Below are 24,566 nucleotides of genomic sequence, written 5' to 3' on the forward strand. Positions count from 1 at the left end.
AAACATACCAAGAAGAAGCACTTCAATTTAAGTCTAAACATACATAGGTCAAAGCAAATTGAATCTAAACACAGAGCCCATATCTATACCAGTATTTCAAACATTCAATAAGCTATGTTAGGTGAGTTTCAATATGCCTTTAAAAATAAACAGGAATATTTCCAAGTCCTGATTATATTAACTTGACCTGGTTTATTTTGAAAATATTTCCCCTTGCTATAGTCAAATAAAAACTCTTCCTTTCCTGTACTAAAACAGAAAGGCTGGAGAGGGTGCTGTCATGCAAGGTTTAAGATGCCACTTAGGATGCTGGTATCCCACACTGGAGTGCCTTGGTTTGAGTCCTGACATACTCTTCTGATCCAACTTCCTGCTAATGTGCACCCTGGGAGGCAGCATTCCTGGCTTTAGCCTGGCCCAACCCTGGCTGTTGCAGGTATTTGGGGAGTGAACCAAGAGATGGAAGAGAGAGACTATGTGTCGCTTTCCTTTTCAAATAAATAAATACAGCTTAAAAAAAAAAAAAGCTGTATTTCTCTAACTGTGCTTAGCTATACTGAATATTTTAAAAGCTTTCTTCTTTAACACTAAACCAGTTACTTCAATTCTTAACTAGTCTACCAGCAATCTTCCTTAGCTGAGAGCAATACAACTAAAAAGGAAAATTCTCCCACTAAATATTATATACAATCTGAACAACACAGAGTACACAGTTTTTAAAAAATCAGTGATGTATTTATTTGCAAGGACTCAAAGGAAAGACTTGAAGATCCAATGTAATCTCCTGTGAGGCTTACAATTTAATTAATCCAGTTTTGGGAGAAAAGGGGGTTTTGGTTTGCTGCCACTGACTTGGGGCTGGTACTATTTTACATGCTTCAGTTATGTGTGTAGAGGCATCATACATCTTGAGTTTTTTCAGAATTAGTATCAAGTCCAAAAAAGTCTTTTTTGATGATGTACCGAACACACTGCAAAATCACATTTCTTTCATGCCGAATGTCTGGAGCGAGAAGCTTAAAAAAAAAATTAAGATTAGCTGACAAACAAAACATATGTGGGAAACACAGTCTAAAATATCAGGTATGTCTTCCTATAGAAGGAACACACAAGAATAAGAAATGTGAATCATATTAAGCAATTATTTTCTGAGAATATTTTCTCATACCAAGATTATGTAGCTTGTTACACAGAATACATGTTCACACTTAGGGTCTCTGCTAGAAGCTTCTAGCAAAGGACAAGACAACAGGCTCAAAAACCTGTGATTCTTTAATCTAAAAATATGGCAAAGAGGATCTACTCCCTCAAACTAAAATCTCTAGTCTAGAAACTGGTAAGTAGATATTTTTAAAAATGATAACAATGAAACCACAGTAAAAACCCCAACATTCCCTGTTTTTCATAGCTTCTCATTTTTGTGCTTACTATAATTGAAAGAAAGCTAAAACTCCCTGGTATGCAGAGTAAGTACATAACCAAGGAGTGACATGTGATTTGCCAAAAATGAACTTAAATAGTCTTTTTACAGAATATCAATAGCTTGTTAACTCCAAAAAATGTGGAATACATAGAATGTTTCTATTAACTCTTAGTCATGAAAGTTGATCTTTCAACGGTTTCATGTCCATTTCTTAAAATCAAAAGATGCACTGCTTCCTCTTTACGAATTTTTTTAAAGAACAATATTAGATTTTTAAAGCACATAATGCTGAGAATAAATTAAAATATGCAAAAGAAAAGTAAATAAAGGTATAGAAAGAGAAAACAATGAAGCCAATCTCTAAAGACAAGAAGTGGGCATTGTCAAGAAACTTTAGCTCTTTAGTTCCCACTATCTTGTGGTTTAATAGAAATTTGTATTAAAATCTTTTCTTTCTTTTAGCCTACCATTGAATCTAGATATGCTATTAAAGAAAACTTTAAAAATATCAATAAATCTCAATACATATTTCCTTAATAACCATTCAAACCTAGATTTTAAGCAGCTTTGAAAATTGAAATTTTTCCACATTTACCGAACACCAGCTATATGCCAAATGCAGCCTCAGAATTAAGATAAATAGACAAGTCTTCAAGGACCATATGTCTCAGCTAACCTGAAAACACATGCACACCAAGAAAACCCCAGTGGCTCTATGTTGCCTGCAGTGTAAAGAAAAATCCCTTACCATTTCCAGGAGATATGGATGGTGTGTTCTTGGTTCAAATAATGTCTGATAGTTAGGATAATTTTTTTTCCTCTGAGGGTTTGTCTTTTTAAAACTTTTCTTTTGGTTCTCACACTTGGCTTCTGAGAAATTTGTAACAGTTGCTTTAACATCTTGCCTTGGATTCTCAGGAGTAGTGCTAGGAAGAAACTGGTTTTCCGCCAGAATGTCTGCTTCAGTCTTGATTGGAGTTTCTAAGCATAATAAAAAACACATAAATAAAAAACAAATCTAAAAAAAGGTAGAATTTTTTAAAATAATCAAAACAGCCATAACAATCTCTCACTAGTTACTTAATTAAGTAGCTACTGGCTACTTAATTACTTAAAACCATGAGAGATTTTGCAAGGCATTGACAGTGTATACCAATATTTTTCAAATAGGGAGCTCTAACTGCCAAGAATGGAGATTACCACAAAGAGCTACAGAACATGCTCCCTGTGAAGGAAATAATACCAGATGGAAACTTGGATCTATACAAAGGAATGACAAATGCCGGAAACAGTAAATGTGTGGATAAACACCAAAGACATTTTTTTCTCATATGAAAAACAATGAAAAGATAGTTGACTATTTAAAGCAAAAATAATATTTGTATTATTTCTTGTGACTTGTAATATCTCAGGAGATAAAATCTGTAACAATAGCACAAAGGAAGGAAGAAGAAAGCACACTGCTGTAAAATTCTTAAAATTACACATAAAGTAGATATTATTTGAAAGCACACTGTGATAAGGTAAAAGTTACATACTGTACTCTAGATAAACTCCTAAAAAATAAGAGGTATAATTAATAAATCAATATTTGCACTGTCCCCCAAACAGAATTAATCCAAAAGATAAGTAGGACAAGAAAAATAGAACGAAAATAGCTAAGACAAATGAAACAAGCCATAAAATAAGTACAGTATGTGTGTAAGTGTTCTAAATACCCCACTAAAAAGGCAGGGACATTAAGACTGGAAAAAAAAATAAGACCCAACTGTATAATGTCTATCTTGATTTAAATGCAAGTAGTCCTTTACACAGCTTGAACGGAGATTAAATCTCAGTTACCAAGGAACCGTGCAGAGAGGGCTGCCTGTATAAAGTCACAGGTTAAAAGTAAAAGGATAGAAGATACTATGACACATCAATCACAATCAAGCTGGATTGGGTACATCAATATAAAAACAAAACAAAACAAAACAAAACAAAACAAAAAAACACTTCAGAACAAGGAGTATCACACCAGGGATAAAGAGGGACACAAATACAAAGACGCTAGCATAGATATCATAATCTTAAAGAGGTCAACTCATCGAAAACACAAAAACAATAATGCTTAATAACAGATTTGCAGGATATAAACAGCCAAACTAATAGACCTGAAAGGGTTGGAGACTTAACACTCCACTGTTGGTAACTGAAGAACAATTAGAAAATGAGGGTTATATAGAAGATCTGAACATCACTAACAACTCAAATAGTCAAAGAACACTTGGCCCAAAACATATTCCTATCAAGTTCATATAAACATGTATCTTATGTTGGGCCATAAAACAAGTCTCAATAGACATGAAAAACTGAAAGTGTATGGAGTTCTCTGATCATAGGAGAATCATTAAAAGGAGCTAGAAATTTAGAAATATATATTGGGTCTTCCTCCTGTTTCCTGGCATGTAACTCCTAAAATCCTTGGAATCTTCAAAGTGATACCTTGTCTTTCGTAGGCTAGAATCACCTAGGAGCTTCAGGCTGGGGGCTAGTCACTTTCAGCCCAACTCCCCAACCTCTGGGGAGAGGAGAGAAGCTGGACAGCACCAGTCAGTGATTCAATCACACTTATGTCACAGAGTCTGCATAAAAACTCAAAAGGACAGAGTTCAGAGAGTTTCCAGACAGCTAAGTATGCAGAGGTTGCTAAAGGGCAGTACAGCCCAAGAGGGCATGGAAGCTCAGGGCACCATCCTCCTATCGCTTCATCTCCTCCTGTTCAGCAGAATCTTTTTTTTTTTTTTTTTTTTTTTTTTGACAGGCAGAGTTAGACAGTGAGAGTGAGAGAGAGAGAGAGAGAGAGAGAAAGGTCTTCCTTCCGTTGGTTCACCCCCCAAACGGCCGCTGCGGCCGGCACTGTGCCTATCCAAAGGCAGGAGCCAGGTGCTTCTCCTGGTCTCCCATGGGGTGCAGGGCCCAAGGACTTGGGCCATCCTCCACTGCACTCCCGGGCCACAGCAGAGAGCTGGACTGGAAGAGGAGCAACCGGGACAGAATCCAGCACCCCGACCGGGATTAGAACCAGGGGTGCCGGCGCCGCAGGCGGAGGATTAGCCTAGTGAGCCGCGGCACCGGCCCCAGCAGAATCTTTTGCAATATCCTTTACAATAAACCAGAAATACATGCGAATGCTGCTCTGAGTTTTGTGAACTGCTCCAACAAATTAACCAAAATCAAAGGGAACCCCAATTATAGCCATCCAGTCAGCACAAAAGTAAAACAACCTGAGACTTGCAATTTCTTCTGAATGAGGGTGGGAGGGATGCCAGCCTTGGAGATGAGCCCTCAACCTCTGGAATCTAACATTCTATACAGTGTTGGACTGGACTTGAGTAAGGGGAAATTCAGTTACATGTGCTGCAGAACTGGTAGCCTGTTTGGGGGGGTGGGGCAACCACCATACATTTGGTAAGAGAAGTGTTCTGTGTTGATTGCTAATACACATATAAAGAAAAATTACATTTGTTCTTTTCCTACATCTTCACAGTGATCCATGTTAGAGAACAAAGCACAAGAGAAATTAGGACATATTTCACAATAAATAAAAATGAAAACATAATGTGTCGGATTTGTGAGATGCAGCTAAAGCAGTGCAGAGGGCAAATTTAGAGCTTTGACTGCTTAATTAGAAGTGATGAAAAGATGAAAAAAAGGAAAAAAAATTAATAAATGACAAGAAGCCTAAAATTAATTATCTAAGCTTTCAATGTAATAAGAGGGAAAGAGAAAAATAATAAAAAGCAATGACAAATAGAATTTAATAAGCAAAGCCAGAAGTTGGTTCCTTGAAAAGATTAATAAAATTAATCGCTAGCAAGACTAATCAATAAACAAAGAAATATCAATTAATATGAGAAACAAAAGAGAAGACATCACTATAGATTCTATACCTATCACAAGGAATATTATGACCAATTATTCACACCAATAAATTCAACAATTTAGGTAAAAATGACAAATTCTTTGGAAAAGCACATGATCAAAACTTACTCAAGGAGAAATGGGCAATCTGAGTAGTCTTGTGTCTGTCAAGAAAATTTAATTCATAATTTAAAGCCTTCCCAAAAAGAAAATGCCAAGTTCCGATGGCTTCACTACTGAATTTTATCAACAAGAGGAGATGCTGAGGGAAAACACTTAACCAAGAAGAGGAGGAAACAGATCCAGACAGACACCAAATCCACTATAAAGAAAAATACAGACTAGTATCCCTCACAACACAAATGCAAAAATCCTTAATAAAATATTGCCAAATTAGGGGCCGGTGCTGAGGCACAGCACGTTAAAACCCTGGCCTGCAGCACCAGCATCCCATATGGGTGCAGGTTCGAGTCCTGGCTGCTCTTCTTAGACTCAGCTTTCTGCTATGACCTGGGAAAGCAGTGGAGGATGGCCCAAGTGCTCCTGGCTCCTGGCTTCAGAATGGCCCAGCTCCAGCCATGTGGGGAATGAAACAGTGGATGGAAGACCTCTCTCTGTCTCTACCTCTCTCTGTAACTCTGTTTTTCAAATAAATAAAATAAATATTAAAAAAAAATTTGCCAAATCAAGTCCAGCAATGCATTATAATGTTAACTGTTGTGGCACAGCAGTTTAGCCACAGCTTGGGACTCCTGGAGCCTGGGGTGGAGCCTCCACTTCGACCCACCTTCCTGCTAATATGCATCTTGGGAGGCAGCAGGTGATGGCTTAAGTACCTGTCACTCACATGGGAGACCCAGATAGAGTTTCTGGTTCTTGGTTTAGGCTGGCCTCCCTCTTCCCTTCCCTTCCTGTCTCTACCCCATCACTCTGCCTTTCAATTAAACAAAACATAATTTAAAAAAAAAAAAAAAGATAATAGACCATACCAAGCAGATTGTATTCCAGGAATATAGGTTGGTTTGACATTTCAATCACTTTATTTCGCCATATAAATAGAGAAAAACTATAATTAAGACAGTTGAAAATTCTAAGTGTTAAGACAGGAATCTGGCCGGTGCCGCAGCTCACTAGGCTAATCCTCTGCCTTGCGGTGCCAGCACACCGGGTTCTAGTTCTGGTCGGGGCACCGGATTCTGTCCCGGTTGCCCCTCTTCCAGACCAGCTCTCTGCTGTGGCCCAGGAGTGCAGTGGAGGATGGCCCAAGTGCTTGGGCCCTGCACCCGCATGGGAGACCAGGAGAAGCACCTGGCTCCTGGCTTCGGATCAGCACAATGCACCGGCCACGGCGGCCATTGGAGGGTGAACCAACGGCAAAGGAAGACCTTTCTCTCTGTCTCTCTCTCTCACTGTCCACTCTGCCTGTCAAATATAAAATAAAATAAAATAAAAGACAGGAATCTTCACCACTACTACTTCCAAATTGCTATTTTTAAGAGTAGAAGAGTCTAACAATATCCCTCAAAACCCTCCACACTCAAGTATTACATAAGACTGAATGAACATATAGGGAAATATTAGAAACCCTGACTCTGTGGGCAGACTGTTAAGTTCAAGTCCTAGTTCCATGACTTGTGGGCTATGTGACTTTGGGGGAAGCTACTCATCTCTGCCTAAATTTCCTCTTCTGTAACATGGAGATAAAACAATGGCACCTACTTCATAAGCTTGTTGAGATAATTAAATCTGTAACTGTCTGGTTTGAGTACCAACTCTGCTCCCAGTGCCAGCTTCCTGCTAATGTGCACCCTAGAAGCAGCAAGGGATAGCTCAAGCACTTGGGTCCCTGCCACACGCATGGGGGACCCGGACTGAATTTCGAGCTCCTAGCTTTGGCCTGGCACAGCCCTGGTTGTTGCAGGTATTTGGGGAGTCAACCAGTGGTTGAACATCTCTGTCTCTCTGCCTTTCAAATAAATACATAATACAGAAGACTACCTCTCTTCATTTAGAATCCATTTAAATAAGCAACCTTCTAGATATTACCATCTACTGATTTATGCCTCAAATGCCTGAAATGGCCAGGAGGCCAAAATGGGGATCCAGGAACTAAATCCAGATTTCCCAAAGGTGCTCACAGTTCTGAGAATGAAGGTGTGAGGCCTCAAAGACCTTTTCTAGTTTCCATTCTTCCTTGCTATTGAAAATGGTGACAGTCTCAAAATAAAGACATGAATATAAAAGTATTAAATGTTTCATCTTCAGAAAGAAAAGGAGAAGAAAGCATTAGTCCACCTTGTTTTTATGGAATTCAGTAATCTGTTAATAGTTTTGTTATCAGCTATTGTAAATAGAACCAATAAGTGGGAAATGTAATCTATGTTTAAAGAATAACTCCATCTTCATATCAGGGTATTAGAAACATGAGTAAGAAATAAATACTGTTTTTCTTAAAATCTAAAAAAAAAAAAAAGAGAGAGAGAGAGAAATGAGGCAACTAGTTGTTAAATAATACCCTGATAAAGCCAAAACACTTTAGATTTCAAAATTCAAGGAGTTTCTAATAAGCTACCAGAGTAAGCCACAGCCTGTTTAAAAAGGGGGAAATTCCCATGTTACAGATAGGCATAAACATTACCTTTCAAATTAAAGCCAAACTCTTCCTTATTCAACGTCCTCCAGCTGCACAGTCACCTTTAAAAGTGCCACCACCTTCATCCAATCACATTCACACCTTCTCTTCATTTTATACACTTTAAGACTCGCATTTTTAATCCCCTGAGCAGTTCCTACATTGACACATCTCCTGAGCTAGACGCACAGAATAGAAAGCTAGAGCTCTTCACTCCTGCTATGGCCTGGCCTAGCTCTAGCCATTGTGGTCGTCTGGGGAGAGAACCAGTGGATGGAGGACCTCTCACCCTGTCTTCCCCTGTCCATAACTCTCTTAGATAAATAAATAAATCCTTAAAAAAAATCTTGGATTAAAAATTGCCATACTTGGGGCCGGCACTGTGGCACAGTGGGTTAATGCCCTAGCCTGTAGTTGCTGGCATCCCATATGGGTGCCGGTTCTAGTCCCAGCTGCTCCTCTTCCAATCCAGCTCTCTGCTATGGCCTGGGAAAGCAGTAGAAGATGGCCCAAGTGTTTGGACCCCTGCACCCACGTGGGAGACCTGGAAGAAGCTCCTGGCTCCTGGCTTTGGATTGGCTCAGCTCCAGCCATTGCGGCTATCTGGGGAGTGAACTAGCGGATGGAACACCTCTCTCTTTGTCTCTACCTCTCTGTGTAACTCTGTCTTTAATTGCTGATTTCTCAGAAAGACTCCTGAAAGGATTACATTGCTTGCAACCTTTAGAACACACAAGACATAACCACAAGAACAGGGCTGTTGTGTTTTCCAAATGAGGTAATTTAGGTAAACATCTATAAAGAGCAATGCCCTATATACATTTTTTTTCTTTTTTTATTTTTTATCTTTTATTTAATGAATATAAATTTCCAAAGTACGACTCATGGCCTATATACATTTAAACATTTTAATCATCCCCTTTGTCATAAAGGACCTCTTGCCACCTAACAAAGGTGCTACAAACTCATTATGACAAAGGTTCTTCAGAGCAGAAGAAGAACTGAATTTTCTTTGTGCTCTTTTGGAATTTTCTACAAGTCTCGGTATATTTTCTGTTCTCCTTCTTGTTTTTTCATTATATTGAATTACTTTTACCTTTTTCTCCCCAGAAGTAGCAACACATTTCCCCCAGCATTCTTTTGTCATGATAACTTTACTTTTTATTATTTTCAAACAAAAAAGGAATTTGAATGTTCAAGCAAATAAGGTACATACTGGATGCTATTAACATACAATCTATACCAGAGGCAAAAAGCACCAAAACATACCTCACTGTAAAACCGAGGCCACGACTTACCTTCTGGCTCGCTCTCTGACCCTGACAGATTGCCATAGCTGCTCATCAGAGAGCATAAGGCTGGCGTCACTTCCTTGGGTATGACAGTTTGCTGTGGTTTCTCCTCCTTATCGGATTCTGAAACAGAAGAGGAAAGAATCTTTCAAACATGTATCCCAAAGCATCTACCACCACAAAAAAGAAAGCTGACAGATTCCTGCTTCCTCATCTGTTAGTGAAAAAAAAGTAACTTCTAAACATTTCCCTCACCCTTCCCAAAAAACTAATTCCAGGGGACCTGAAAAATTTCCCCTTGGTTTAAATCTTCATGAGCAGAGAAGCTCTCAGCCCCAGAGGAGACAGACAGGCAAATGAAAGCCACATAATTCAGTTATCTATCATGCTTCACAGGCTGTAGAATTTGGGCCTTCTCTAAACTAACTTAATTACACAGCCTTTGCTATTAATTTACAGGTAGAAGTACGAACAAAAATTTATTTAATTTCACTGGATCAGAATCATTATCTTTGAAAACTAAATTTAGGAATAAATAAAATATAAAAATATCTACCCCTAATCAAAAAGCAATGCTGAAATGAATCCACCCAGTTTTTATTATTTAGAACTTCTAAGAACTTAAGTAAACAAGCCAACCATGAGAATTTAGCAAGTACTAAGGAGCCTGCCAAAGGTGAAGTGTTTGATCAGAGCCCAAGCAAGCCTGGTTGTAGCCCCAGGACACCACCTATTAAATTTATTTTTGGCAGCTCTAAAAACATATTAACTCTATTCTGAACAACCAATCAAAATAAAGCCTGGCTGAAAACAATAAGTAACTTGTCTATTTAATGAACCAACTCAACCCACAACCAGTATGAAATGTTTCAAGTCTGAATATTCAGCGTTCACTAAGTCTAGGAGAAGCCAAAACATGCCAGTAGGAAATGAGAGCACCCTTTTATGTGAATGCTGAACCAGCACCTTCTTTTGGATGAAGTCAAACCCTCCTCCATCTCCCCACACTACCCAGCACCACACACACACACACTCTCTCTCACACACACACACACACGCTCCCGCAAAACCACTGCTTCTCAATTTTAAGCTAAATTATTACCTTTTCTTCTGGATTAATAGAGGGAATGGAAAATATATATTTTACAGTGTATTAAAGAGAAATCTACCATAATGTTACTATGAAGATTGTTCATCCAGTGTTTGAATGATCAAAAACCAAACTAGAGCATCTCCTTCCAAGACCCAAAGAAAGGTATCAGAAAAGTAAAATAAACAGTTGAATATTATGCTCTTTAAAAGCATGATCAAATTGGGCCAGATTTAAATCCTGGCTATTTGACTCCAAATCTCAATCTTTAATTAGTGAACCTCCTACAGAAATAGAAAATGTGTGCAACAGCTGGGACTGGGCCAGGCTGAAGAGTCAGGAACCAGGAACTCAATTACTGGAGCCATCTCTGCTCCCTCCCAAGGTCTACGTGGGCTGGAAGCTTGAATCAGGAGTCAGAGGCAAGCATAAATTCCTGATCGGGACACAGACATCTTAACCAGTATCTTAATCAAGAAGCTAAATGCCCACCCCTAAAATATAGTTATGATCAAAAGTAATGCTAATAACGTCTTCTTCACTAGTAGTTCCATTTCTGTGTTCCTTTTTATAATAAAATCTCAAACACTTAGGTGATAAAATTCACCAGGGAAATCAATTTTCTACTGCTGCCTGACCCACTCCAGGATCTATTCCAATGGGTCTTTCAGGCCCATCATACCAGTGAAATTTTTTTCTTCCCAGAAATTTTCTGGTAGCTGCGCCAGCAAATTTAGAATTCATTGCTTGGTTCTCATCTTAGCTAACTTAGCAGCAGTATTTGACAGTGCATGATCATCTATTTTGTAAACCACCTTCTTCACCTGGCTTCCAGAACCTCCTCATTTGGCTCTCTTTTCCCCAGTCTTCCAACTGAACTCTCCTCACTGACCAACTTCCAAAATTACAGAGTGCCCTCAGATCTCTTTAAAAAAAAAAAAAAAAAGGCCATCGCCATGGCTCAATAGGCTAATCCTCCACCTTGCGGCGCCGGCACACCGGGTTCTAGTCCCAGTCAGGGCGCCGGATTCCGTCCTGGTTGCCCCTCTTCCAGTCCAGCTCTCTGCTGTGGCCCGGGAGTGCAGTGGAGGATGGCCCAAGTGCTTGGGCCCAGCACCCACATGGGAGACCAGGAGAAGCACCTGGCTCTTGGCTTCAGATCAGCGCGATCTGCCGGCCACAGCGGCCATGGGAGGGTGAACCAACGGTAAAGGAAGACCTTTCTCTCTGTCTCTCTCACTGTCCACTCTGCCTGTCCAAAAAAAAAAAAAAAAAAAAAAAGATTTATTTATTTGAACGGCTAACAGAGAGAAAGGGAGACCAGGGGAGAGGAAGAGGGATAGATCTTCCATTTGCCAGTTCACTCCCCAAGTGTCCCCAACCATGACTGTGTCAGAAACTCCCCCTGAGTCTCTCATATGGGTGGCAGGCACTCCAGTACTTAAGGCATAATCTGCTGCTTCTCAGGCACATTAACAGAGAGCTGGATTGGGAGCAGAGTAGCCAGGATTTGAACCAACACTCTAATAGGGGATGCCAGGGTCCCAAGCAGTTGGACAACTTGTTGTGCCACAAGACCTACCCCTCTCAAATTAAATTCTGATGGACCTTTTTATACCTCTCTTTTCCAGGATATCATGTTATGTTAAATCTTAAAAAAAAAAATACTATCTATATACTGGTGAATCATGAATTTCCATCTCTAGTCTTCAACTGTCCCCTAAACTCCAAAATAATCTTAACTACTTGGTCAACATCTTATGTAGATGTCAAGCAGGTATCTCAAGTATACCATGTCCAAAAACAAACACTTCATTTCTACTTGGAACATGAGCTCCAGTATTCATCTTGAAAAATGCCAAGTCTTTCTTCTTAAGGGTTAGGCCAAAAACCTAGCAATTATCCATGACTCTCACATACCATATCCAATCAACCAACAAATGCTGTCAGCTCTATTTAGAAAATAGTTCTAGAATCATACTCCCCACTACTTCCACTATAACCTTAGTCCAAGGCAACATTTTTTGCCTGAACAATTCTAACAGCTTTCTAAGACATCCCTGATACAACCCTGCCTACCCCTCTTTATAGTCCATTCTCCACCTAAACACACAAATCAGATTATATCACCACTCTGCTCAACCTTAAATTAAAACCCCCAAATCCTCTTTGGCCTACAATGCCAATGGATCTGGTCCTCATTTGTCCCGTAACAAATCCAACCACTTTCCAAAGATTTATTTATTTACTTGAAAGTCAGAGCTACAGAAACAGAAAGAAAAACAGAGTGAGAGATCTTCCATCTGCTAGCTTACTCCCCAGATGGTCGCAACAACCCAGTCTGGGCCAAGCCAAAGCCATGATCCAGAAGCTTCATCCAGGTCTTCCACATGGATGGCAGGGACCCCAGTACTTAAGCCGTCTTCCACTGCTTTTCCCAGGCCATTAGCAGGGAGCTGGACTGGAAGTGGAGCATCTGGGACTTGAACACTGGCCCATAAGGGATGCCAGCATTGCAGGCAGCTTTACCTGTTTCGCCCAACACTGGCCCCAACCACTTTATTTGCTGGCTCCACTCATATCTGGCTCTTACGTGACCACATGAAGGGTGTTCTCCCCCTGGGGTGTCTGCATTTGTTCTCTCTTTGCTAGGGCTGCTGTCCCCTCAGATATCAGCCCCTTACTTCCTTACTTCATTCAGACATCTTCATGTCACCTTACAACAAACATTTTCACTTACTGCCCGGCTATATGAACGGATTTATAAAATAGTACACTCCCCTCCTGACTCCCATCCTTTATCCTTTTACTAAGCTTCATTCATCTTCAATCTGACGTAATGCACACGTGTCTACTGTTATCTCTCCCAATCAGAATGGAAGCTACAGGACAGAAGAGGTTTTGCTCTATTTGATATTATGTCCTGAGCCTACAACAGTACATGAATGCTCAAAAATTTTTTAAAAACAAACAGTTTTTGGGGGCCGGCGCTGTCCTTCTTTTTGGTTCCAGGATTCAACCCACCCGCCATATTCATTGCATTTGGCGACATGACACTTTAGTCTTCTCTCAATCCTTGAGAGTTTCCCACTCTTTCCTCATCTTCTATGAATTTGACACGTCAGGTATTTGTGGAATATCCCTCAGTCTGAGTTTGTCAGATGTTTCTGAAGATGAAACTGAGGTCATGGGTTTTCAGAACAAATCTCACAGAGTTCTCATCACATCAGAGGTCTCAGACATCAACATGACTTCATTACTCCATGGTCTGCTTGGTTTCTCCACTATAAAGTTACTGTTTCTCTCTTATTATTCTCTTCCTTGAAATGAGTTAGTAAGTCAAGCCCACACTCAAGGGAAGGAGAATTAAGGTCCCTCATATATGGAATATCAAAGAATTTGAGATACATGTTAAAACCATCATAATAATTAGTAAACAGTTTAGGGGGGAATATCTTGAGGTTATGCAAATACTGTTTCACTTTAAAGTTTCATCTCTGCGGTGAGCATATAGCACAGCAGTTAAAGCACTGCTCAGAACACTCGCATTCCCTATGGGAGTGCCCTGTCTGAGTTTCAACTCCATTCCTTGTTCCAGCTTCCTTATTTATATCAGTAGAGACTCAAGCATTTATTTTGGGGGTTATAATTTATTATTTATTTTGTGGCTCTGTTTCAGCTTTGGTCATTAGGAATTTTTTTGCTATCCTTCTGACATACCTACTTCTTTAGGTTTCTTGATCACTTTCTTATTTTAGGCACCATGAGATGCTGAGGCTCATTTCTCATCATCAGTCATTTCTCCAAGAAGCCCTGGTTAAAGTGGAGAATGGTATTTGGAAACAGTGATTTGGAAACAATGATTTGGATGCTAAGTGTGCTTGTTACTAAGAGTGTCACAAAGTTCACTATATTTGACTGACTCCCCAAAGGGTGAGAGCTACAAGTTCATACATATGAATAATTCTTCCCCTAACTCTTCCCCCTGCAGTTATAGGTTTAATGGACCCACTACAAGCAATAATACTTTGAAAAGGGGTATTGTTCCTTTGGCACTATCCAAGTATCTTCTACAGTGACTTTTATATCTCAATATATCAATGAAGGCTGTTCCCAGAGTCCCCAAGATTTATGTAGCGCCTCTAACACAGGCATTTTTAGCTCCCATCCTGGAAAGACAAAGATAAAGGAATTATATATACTAGCTGACAAAATAATGCTCAAGGAATTTCAGTTTTTATAAAAGCAGCTAAAACATTTCTCTAAACTGAAAATACCAGCATAAAGACATAGCAATCACGATGATAAAACCAAATTGTAGAATTATTATGAAACAACAGCACAGTTTCTCTTACTGTTAAAACAGTGACACTTAGGGTAAATCTCATATCTCTCTCATACATAAACATCAGCTTCCACTGACCAAAGCAAGGACTGCACTTCAATGATCTAAAAATTATCATTCTACTACGAGTTTCTTAAAGACAGGGAGAGACGTCTTTAAAATCCTCAGCATTCTTCTGAATTAAGGTGCTAGGCAGGCAGAATGCAGGATGGCATCAATCCCTATGGAAATGACTACAGCAAAAACACACTCCCCTATGAAAACGTTAGCAGTTGCAGAAACCTCCCATCAGGCTTCTTGCTACAACTTACCACTTCTTCCTTTTTTGTTTTTAAGTAAGATATATTTTATTTATTTGACAGGAAAAGTTACAGAGAAGGAGGGAGGGGGAGAGACAGAGACAGAGAAGTTGCAAGTGCTTCCACCCACTGGCTCACTCCTCAAAAGGTCCGCAACAGACAGGGCTGGGCCACCCAGAAGCCAGGAACTCCATCTAGGTCTCCAACGTGGGTGGCAAGGACTTAATCACTTGGAGCACCTCCCCTGCTTTCCCAGACACATTAACAGGGAGCTGGGTCAGAAGCAGAGTAGCCAGGGCTCGAATTGGCACACATAAGGGTTGCTGGCACCACAGCAACTGTACCACAACGCTTGCCCCTACAACTGATTTCTTTACATGCTACCCCTTGTTCCCCCCATTTCCTATTGTTTTTATGGAGGAAACACAATCATATGCTTAGATCCAAGAAGATTCATGATTAAGTCTACTTAAAACGCTATTCATTGAAAAAGCTGCCCTCCAAAATGGAGCCTTCGCTTTTTACAGTCCCTAACTCTCAAGGATGACATTTAGCAATGGGCATTCATGAGAGCCAATGTGTTATGGCAGCTTATTTTCTTTTTTTATTTTTTTTTATTTTATTATTATTATTATTATTTTGACAGGCAGAGTGGACAGTGAGAGAGAGAGAGACAGAGAGAAAGGTCTTCCTTTTGCTGTTGGACCAGAACCCGGTGTGCCAGTGCCGCAAGGCAAAGGATTAGCCTAGTGAGCTGCAGCGCCGGCTGCTTATTTTCTTACTTTAACAGTTTTTTTTTTTTTTTGACAGGCAGAGTGGACAGTGAGAGAGAGAGACAGAGAGAAAGGTCTTCCTTTGCCATTGGTTCACCCTCCAATGGCCGCCGTGGCCAACGCGCTGCGGCCGGCGCACCGTGCTGATCCGATGGCAGGAGCCAGGTGCTTCTCCTGGTCTCCCATGGGGTGCAGGGCCCAAGGACTTGGGCCATCCTCCACTGCACTCCCTGACCACAGCAGAGAGCTGGCCTGGAAGAGGGGCAACTGGGACAGAATCCGGCGCCCTGACCAGGACTAGAACCCGGTGTGCCGGTGCCGCAAGGTGGAGGATTAGCCTAGTGAGCTGCGGCGCCGGCAACAGTTATCTTTTAGACAACAGAAGCTGCCCAGCTGATATAGTGCATAGCTAGACTGATGTCCCAGTGTTCTAGACAACAGCTGCATTTATATTACAGCAAATGACCAACAAATTAAATTACCTTTGTTTTGTGGAGACATTCTAAGGCACACTGATGCCACATTACTGACTAACTGCTTTCTCTCTAGCTCAGACAAGACTTATTGTTTAAGACTATAGGCTAGGAAAGCCTTAAAACTTGTTGTAGGTACATTTAAATGACAGCAACAAAATAAACTTGGCCTTAAGTACTGACATACCAAAAAAAGATTTAAAAAATCCTTGATTGCGCTAGTAGGTTAGTCCGCAGAATATATAAGGAAATTGAGTGACAATAAAGACACAGAAAGTGCCTATCCACTGGTTCACTCTCCAGATGCCTGCGACAGTGGAGGATGGGCCAAACTGAAGTCAGCAGCTGGGAACTCAATCCAGGTCTCCCATGTAGGTGGCAAGGACCCAGCTACTTGAGCCACCTGTTGCCTCCAGCATTAGAAGGAAGCTAGAATCAGGAATGGGGCCAGGACTTAAGCCTAGGCACTCCAACATGGTGTGTGGGTGTCTTAACCAGCATCTTAACCATGAGGTCAAATGTTCATCCTTTCTAAATTTTTTGAAGGAGAGAAAAAAAAAAATCAGTGCCCATGAGTCAATTCCACACTATTTCAAAATATCACCTGCCTTTTCTTGCCTCTGCAACAGTAAGATGCACTTTCTAAACTCTTCCCCACATCTAAACTATGCTAGCCTCGGAATATTTTTCTTGATAAATTCAGACTTCACATGTAGAGCACATGTAGTACTAGTGAAGTCAGACTTCCAAGTTCAAATCCTAGCTCTGCCATTAACCGGCAATATAGCTAAGGCAGATTACTTAGTCTCTGTATTCCTCTTTTCTAAAATGGGAGTAGCAACAATAAAGATTGTCATGAGGAAAAGAAATGTGTACAATGCATACAGAGCAAAGTTAAGTATCGTATGTGGTAAGTGTTACTTGGCATTAGGATAACATTATTATACCTACTGAATTTAATTTTTAAAAAAGATTTATTTATCTACTTGAAAATCAGCATTACAGAGAGAGAGGAACAGAGATCTTCCATCTGCTGTTCCACTCCCCAGACAGCCGCAATGAGACGGGGTCAGGCTGAAGCCAGGAGCTAGTAGCTTCCTCCAGGTGCCTCACATGGGTAGCAGGGGACCAAGCACTTGGGCCATCCTCTGCTGCTCCTCCTAGGTCATCAGCAGGGAGCTGGAGCAGAAGTTTAGTGGCCAGGACACAAACCAGTACCCATTATAGGATGCGGGTACCACAAACGGCACCTCCATCTGCTATACCACAGGACTGGCCCCTATTCCTACTAAAATTTTAAAACGTAGCCCAACTTTCCTTATGACCTTAATTCAGTCAACAAATTATCTCCATTTCTTGCCATCCATAATTTTAATTACTTGTCATATGACTATCACAGAAGCCACTGTCACCCAAGATGAACAGAGCCTGCAATGAAATCCTCAATATAACATCAATCCACGCCCCAACAATGTTCAGGTACCCCTTTGCAACAGGAAACATAAGCAATCAGCTAACGCCTCACCATGCTACTGGAGGACAGGGTACTTTAGCCTGAGTGATACCTGCATGTGACAGCAGCATTTTGGTGCTTTAATTTTTCAACTTATTAGCATTGAGTCAACTTGCCCAATAAATTCTAGAGGGAACTCAAGGAGAAACCATAAACATTTATAAATCTATACTAGGTTCTGAGGAAGAACAATATTCGTCAAATACAGTGAATTATGCCCAAAGAGAACATACTCAGGATCAGTAATATAAGTAATACAGGCTTCCTGGAATTTCTGTATTATATATAATGGGGGGAAATGCAGATAAGTGGACAAATGTGAATCGACAGTACTAACACTTTAAAAACAACCAAGAAATTTTCCAAGACAGCATCACACAATGGAAATGATCCAACAAATACAATTTTTCTTCCACGGCCTGCCTGCCCCCAGACTCAGAAAAAATGTTGTGAAACAAGGTTTTTTGACAAGATCCTCCTAATAAAGACAAAAAATAAAACCAAAATATTTGCCATTAAACCTTCCACGATCAAGGCTATGAATAATCAACTTCAGCACCACTGTCTACACACTAATTCTTTCTTGTTTCACTTACCAGAGTCACTGTTGATCAAGACACCAAGAGGATCTGCATTTGCCTCAAGTGGGTCTTTAGGTTTCGAATCACACACGTGATTGCCTGGTCCAACCACTCCCTGTCGGGTACTGTCATTTTTCCACTTGTTTTGTCTGCCAGGACTTCTGATCTTGGATACCTGTGAATGTCTGGCCATTCCCTTCATCTTGCTGGAGTAGGAAAAATGTAATTCTTAGTTTAATAGGTACTAATTTTTCAAGAAAAAATTTGTAAAAGACTACTGTATGCAACAGAAACCTAGCTTAATCAAAAGACAAATAGCACATATTCTCACTTATATGTGGGAACTAAAAATATTGATTTCATAGAAGGAGAGAAAAGAATAGTGGTTCCTAGAGGATAGGAGGGACAGGAAGAGGGGGACAGAGGGAGGTCAGCTATCACTAAAATATAGTTACATAGGAAGAGTAAGTTCTAGCAGCATAGAGGGGTGAGTAGAGTTTACAATTTATTATATTTATCTTATAAGGAACCCAAAAAAGGAGAGGGGCTGGTTGTGGTATAGCAGGTAAAGCCGCTGCCTGCAGTACTGGCATTCCATAAGGCAAGGCTGGTTCAAGTCCCGGCTGCTCCACTTCCAATCCACCTCTCTGCTATGGCCTGGGAAAGCAGTAGAAGATAGCCCAAGTCTTTGGGCCCCTGCACCTGTGTGAGAAAACCCAGAGGAGGCTCCTGGCTGCTGGCTTCAGATTGGTGCAGCTCCAGCCATTGTGGCCAACTGGGGAGGTGAACCAACAGATGGAAGACTTCTCTCTCTCACTCTGCCTCTCCTTCTCTCTCTCTCTAACTTTTCATATAAATAAATAAATTCTTAAAAAAATAAAAGAGGAGATAGAAAGCTCCCAACACAAAGAAATTATAAATGTGTAAAGAGATGGAAATGCCAACTATCCCGATTTGTTCATCACATATTGTGTGTGTGTGTGTATAAACATCACACTGAGTCCCATAAATACATTAGCATCAATTTTTAGAAACTACATAAATAAATAAAAATAAAAGATCAATAAATTAGAATTCATGAAAATTAAGAACTTTTATTTAAGAAAAGACAGTACTAGAAACATGTTTCTAGCCAAAATAAAGAACGAAAGACTGACAGTAAAATAAGTACCAGTGAGGAGATAAAAATATTTGAAGAAATAGTGGCCAAAATTTCTCCAAATCTGGTCAAACTTACAATCTCATTATACAATAAGCTCAGTGAATCCCAACTGAAAGAAATCTGAGGAAAAGTACACCAATGCACATCATAACAAAACTGCTCAAAACCAGTGATAAAAGAGCCAAAGGAAAAACAGGCATTTTATATATGAGACAAGATAATGACAGCATGTTGCTCACTGGAAACAAAGAAGCAACATCTTTAAAATACTACAATTTTCTTTAAAAACCACCTAGACTTGCACATCCAGCATAAATATCTTTCAAAAATGAAGATAGGAGGCAAGCTTTTGGTACCATAGTTAAAACCCTGTTCAGATCTCCATATTCTGTATCAGAGTGTCTGGTTTAAGTCCTGGCTCCTCTGCTTCCAATCCAGCTTCCTGCTCATGTGCACCCTGGGAGGCAGCACACCCAAGTACTTGGGTACTACCACCCATGTGGGTGGCCTGGATAGAATCCTTAGCTCCTGGCTTCATTCAGGCCCAGCCCTAGCTGTTGGGGAACCTGAGCAGTGAGCAAGCAAATGGATGAACTCTGTCTCCTTGCCATTCAAATAAAATGGAAATACCTTTTAAGAAGAAGAAAAATAAAGACTTTTTCAAACACACAAAACTGAAATCAGTCATCCCCAACAGACCCTCATCGTGAGATGGAAGTCCAACAGGTTGAAGGAAAATGATTTCAGGTGGAAAAATCTGTCTATGCAAAAGAACAAAGAGAACCAGAAATGATACCCTAGTCATGAGCCATCCAACTGCAGCTGTGATTTAGCCTTGTCAAAATCAGCAGATATCAGCACAGCACCGTGGTGCAGTGGGTGAAGCCACTGCTTGCAATCCTGGCATCCTATGCTGGAGTGCTGGTTCAAGTTCCAGCTGCTCTGTTTCTGGTACAGCACTCTGCTGTTGCTTCTAGGAAAGCAGCAGATAGCTCAACTTCCTGGGACCCTGCCACCTGTGAGAGAGACCTGGATACTTCAGGCTGAATACCCCTGGTTGTTGCGGCCATTTGGGGAGTAAACCAGCAAATGGAAGATCTTTTTGTCTCCCGCACCATCACTCTGCCTTTCAAGTAAATATATCCTTCAAAAGGAAATTAAGAAAATGAAAAGGCAAGCCACATGTTGCTGGACACATTTGTAGTATACGAACTCCACTCAAAAAGCATTCGTATCTAAGCAAACAACTTCTACAAAATAGGAAAAGCAGCCTCAGTTAAAAACTAGTCAAAGGCTTTCAGCCGGTTCTTTACAAGACAATATTCAAATGGCTAATAAGCCCATGAAAAGATAGACTCAGTACCACTAGCCGTGAGGAAAGGTATAGCATTACTAAGCATGACCAGGGTACAAAGCAATGAGATATCATTAGAAGAAGTGCAAATTGACTCAAGCACTTTGGGAAACTGGCCATATCTATTAAAGCTAACCTATGATCTAGCACATGTATATGACCAATGAAAATGCATACTTTTGGCCATAAGATATATAGAATAATGTTCACAGCAGCTTTATTCATATAGCCCATAGTGACAACAACCCAAATATCCAGCAGAATGCATATATATTCTCACAATTGGTTCCAGACAGTAACGAGAAATAATTTACCACTACATATAAAATGTGTAACTAGTACAAAATAATTTTGAGCCAAAGAAATCATGTACCCCAGAATATATACTATTTGATTCCATTTACATAAAGTTCTAAGAACAGGCAAAATAAATTAATGATGACAGAATTCAGGAAAGGGGCTACCTTTGTGGGGAGGCAGTAACCAGGGAAAGGCTTAAGAGCTTCATGAGGTTAAGATGTTCTATATATTAATCTGTACAGAGGTTACATGGATGTGAACGGGTATGTATATACATATATAAGAATTCATCGACTTGTCCACTTAAAATTTGTATATTGTATTATAATGTACTTCAGTAAAAAGTAAATAAAATGGAAAAATTATGAAAGTAGTTCTATGAAAGTCAGAGGATGGGGGAAATAAGGTGTCTCCTATATTGCTGATGGGGCAGCAACCTGGTCCAGCTCCTATGATAGATATATGGCAATATCTATCAGTATTACAAATATATATACCTTTTTACTCAGCAAATCCATCTCTAGGAATCCATCCTTAGAAATACTTGCACATATGTAAAATATTGTATGTACAAGGGCAATAATGTAACTTTATTAGCAAAAGATTGGTAAGAGCTTAAGTGTTTACCCATAGAAAACTGATTTTTAAAAATACTGTAGGATATCTTTAAGCTACCTACATATCCTTACAGAATGAAGTTTGTTATAGATCAGTAATGGGACAACCCTCAAGTATACTGTCTGGCTCTAAAAGCCAGATCCATGTGATGGCCACGTGGTACAGCAGTCAAGTCCCTGCTTGGGATGCCTGTATCTCCTACCAGAGGGTCTGTTTCAAATTCCAGCTACTCTGCTTCCAAACCAGCTTCCTGCTAATGCACTCCCTGAGAGGCAACACATGATGGCTCAAGTACTTGGGTCCCTGTCATGCAGGTAGGAGACCCAGATTGAGTTCTGGGCTCCTGGATTCCACCTAGTCCAGCCCTGGCTGTTTGGGGCATTTGGGGAGCAAACCAGTGGATGGGAGATCTCTCCCCATCTGTCTCTCTTTCAAATAAAATGAAACTTCAAATATATAAATAAATAAAGCAACGTTCAGGACAGCATCAAAAAATAAACTGAAATGATTATATCACCTGCTTGCTATAAACAGGTTGCCTCTGATAAGGACACTATTGCACTAGGAGACACAGACCCAAAGGACTTGTTCATGATCTATCTTTTTGAAAGTCATATGAATACTTATTTAGCACTGAGAATGCAAGCAATCTGAGGGAACTCACCCATACTGTGTTGTTGTCAATACTGCTCCTCTCTTTTCCTTTTCAAGTTTTAGCTTCTTTTTCCTTTCAATATTGGCAAGAGTTGGGTAGTTTCTAAAAAATAATAAAAGGCCTTTGAGAGGACAAGTTGAAGTAAGCAATCAATTACTGTATTTAGCAATTTTGGTTTTAAAACTAATCCAGTAAATTATAAACTTTTAATTGCTCTAGAATGTTGTGAAGAGGGGGAAAATATAGACTGTTAACAGTGCCACTCAGCATTGGCCAGCTGCTGGTCCACAAATGTGCTACCAATCGGCAACTAAATAAGGAACTTACTTACGTAAATCATACAATGTGCTCAGACTGATATAATTCATTTATTTGGCATGTACTCATAAATTCTTTAAGAAAAAATTTTAAGTCAATGCAACTGCTTATGCAGATGTGTTAGATATATTGAAGATTAAAGATGAAGAAGAGCTAGTTCTCAAGAAAACAGTCTACCAGAAGTATTGGAAAACATACAATCGGCACTATCATAGACACAATATAATAAATACTCATAAGACTATAAAAATTGGAGATGGGATGATTACACCTAACTGGAGAAATCCAGAGAGGAACATGAAAGAAACTGATCTTAAGTGGTATTAACAGACAGAAATCAGACGGAAACATTTCAGTGTTTGAAGTAGGGTAAAGAAAGTTGAGGAACCTTGGCCTCAGAAGTGAGAGGTACCAGGGAATAATTTATATGAAATATAATATAGTTACAGGGAATCAGACTGGAAAGGGAGGCACAGGCCAAAATGTGTCTTGAATACCAGACTAGAAAGTTTTTATTGAATTCAGCAGGTGATGGGGAGCCAGAGAGTCACGAACAGAGAGATATATACAAGGCAGTGATTCCATCTGACAGCAGCATGCAAGATGGATTGCTTTCTTTGTTTCTTGGCATAGCAAGTGGAGACACAGGTTCCAAACTCTGAGGGCGAGCACAGACACCAGAGAGGGGAGAAAACTCAGAAGGTGAGGACACCAGTGGCTCCTATCCTCAGCCCAGATGCTCAGCAGAATATGTTTTGAGAAACACCAAACTCTGACCTGTCAGTGCTTAGAAGACACTTTTTTATTTTTTAACATCTGCATGACTGACTTGAATGGCATAGACAATATGAAACCTATGGCTGGCCATATTAGAAGACAGGAATGGAAATGACACTGAGTAAGTGGTGAAGTAATCAGGAAAAAAAGGCAATGAATTTCAATGAGGACAGTGTAAAGCAATACATCCAGCCAAGAAAAATAAACTGCATAAATAAAAGATGATGAATGCACAAGCTATAAATAAACATAAGAGGAAAAGATCAAGGTCATAGAAGATAAAAATCTGACAGCCCGTCAGCAACAAAGAACTACGCTTTCAGAAAGCAAACACACTCTAGGGTTCTATCAAGTGGACTCTGGCACTTTGTACAAGTGTGAAATCCTCCTCCCATGACACTCAAGAGTAGTCAAACACTCTGAAGCACTGTCAGTTTTGTACTTCTAACTGGAAAAAGAAAGACAGAGAAAAAATAAAATTTGGAAGGGATCCAAAAGAGACTCACAGATGATTAATAGGCTGAAAAATAAAACCTCTGAAGAATGAAAGGAACTACTTGCAGCATTTAAAATAGGAGAGAGGTGGCAATAAAATAATCTTACAGGGAGGATGGTAGTCAGCTGCCCGCAAAACTTAATATAGAATATGCAGAAGCAAGGCCGGCGCCGCGGCTTAATAGGCTAATCCTCCGCCTTGCGGCACCGGCACACCGGGTTCTAGTCCTGGTCGGGGCGCCGGATTCTGTCCCGGTTGCCCCTCTTCCAGGCCAGCCCTCTGCTATGGCCCGGGAGTACAGTGGAGGATGGCCCAGGTGCTTGGGCCCTGCACCCCATGGGAGACCAGGAGGAAGCACCTGGCGCCTGGCTTCGGATCAGCGATATGCGCCAGCCGCGGTAGCCATTGGAGGGTGAACCAACGGCAAAGGAAGACCTTTCTCTCTCTCTCTCTCTCACTGTCCACTCTGCCTGTCAAAAAAAAAAAAAAAAAAAAAATGTAGAAGCAGGAATGAGAAACACAGTGCTGACTTTTACAGCCCCTAGGTAGAGCTACTCAACAC

The 24,566-nt window shown here is 40.3% G+C and overlaps 1 protein-coding gene across 2 annotated transcripts in view; it reads right to left on the bottom strand.

Annotated features, from left to right (window-relative positions):
- Positions 1-713: 713 nt before the first annotated feature.
- Positions 714-24,566, bottom strand: part of NUFIP1 (nuclear FMR1 interacting protein 1) — a 34,412-nt gene continuing 10,559 nt past the window's right edge. The window contains exons 2-6 of one of the 2 annotated variants that reach the window (XM_070048795.1): positions 22,423-22,515; positions 18,340-18,530; positions 9,257-9,373; positions 2,172-2,404; positions 714-1,016 (exon numbers count right to left, since the gene is read on the bottom strand). In XM_070048795.1, coding sequence (XP_069904896.1) covers positions 900-1,016; positions 2,172-2,404; positions 9,257-9,373; positions 18,340-18,526 — 654 coding nt within the window. In that variant the 5' untranslated portion in view covers positions 18,527-18,530; positions 22,423-22,515 and the 3' untranslated portion in view covers positions 714-899. The remainder of the gene's footprint in view (positions 1,017-2,171; positions 2,405-9,256; positions 9,374-18,339; positions 18,531-22,422; positions 22,516-24,566) is intronic. The other variant, XM_070048796.1, reaches the window with a different exon arrangement.

Source organism: Oryctolagus cuniculus, chromosome 9 (assembly GCF_964237555.1).
Source record: "Oryctolagus cuniculus chromosome 9, mOryCun1.1, whole genome shotgun sequence".
Lineage (NCBI taxonomy): Eukaryota > Metazoa > Chordata > Mammalia > Lagomorpha > Leporidae > Oryctolagus > Oryctolagus cuniculus.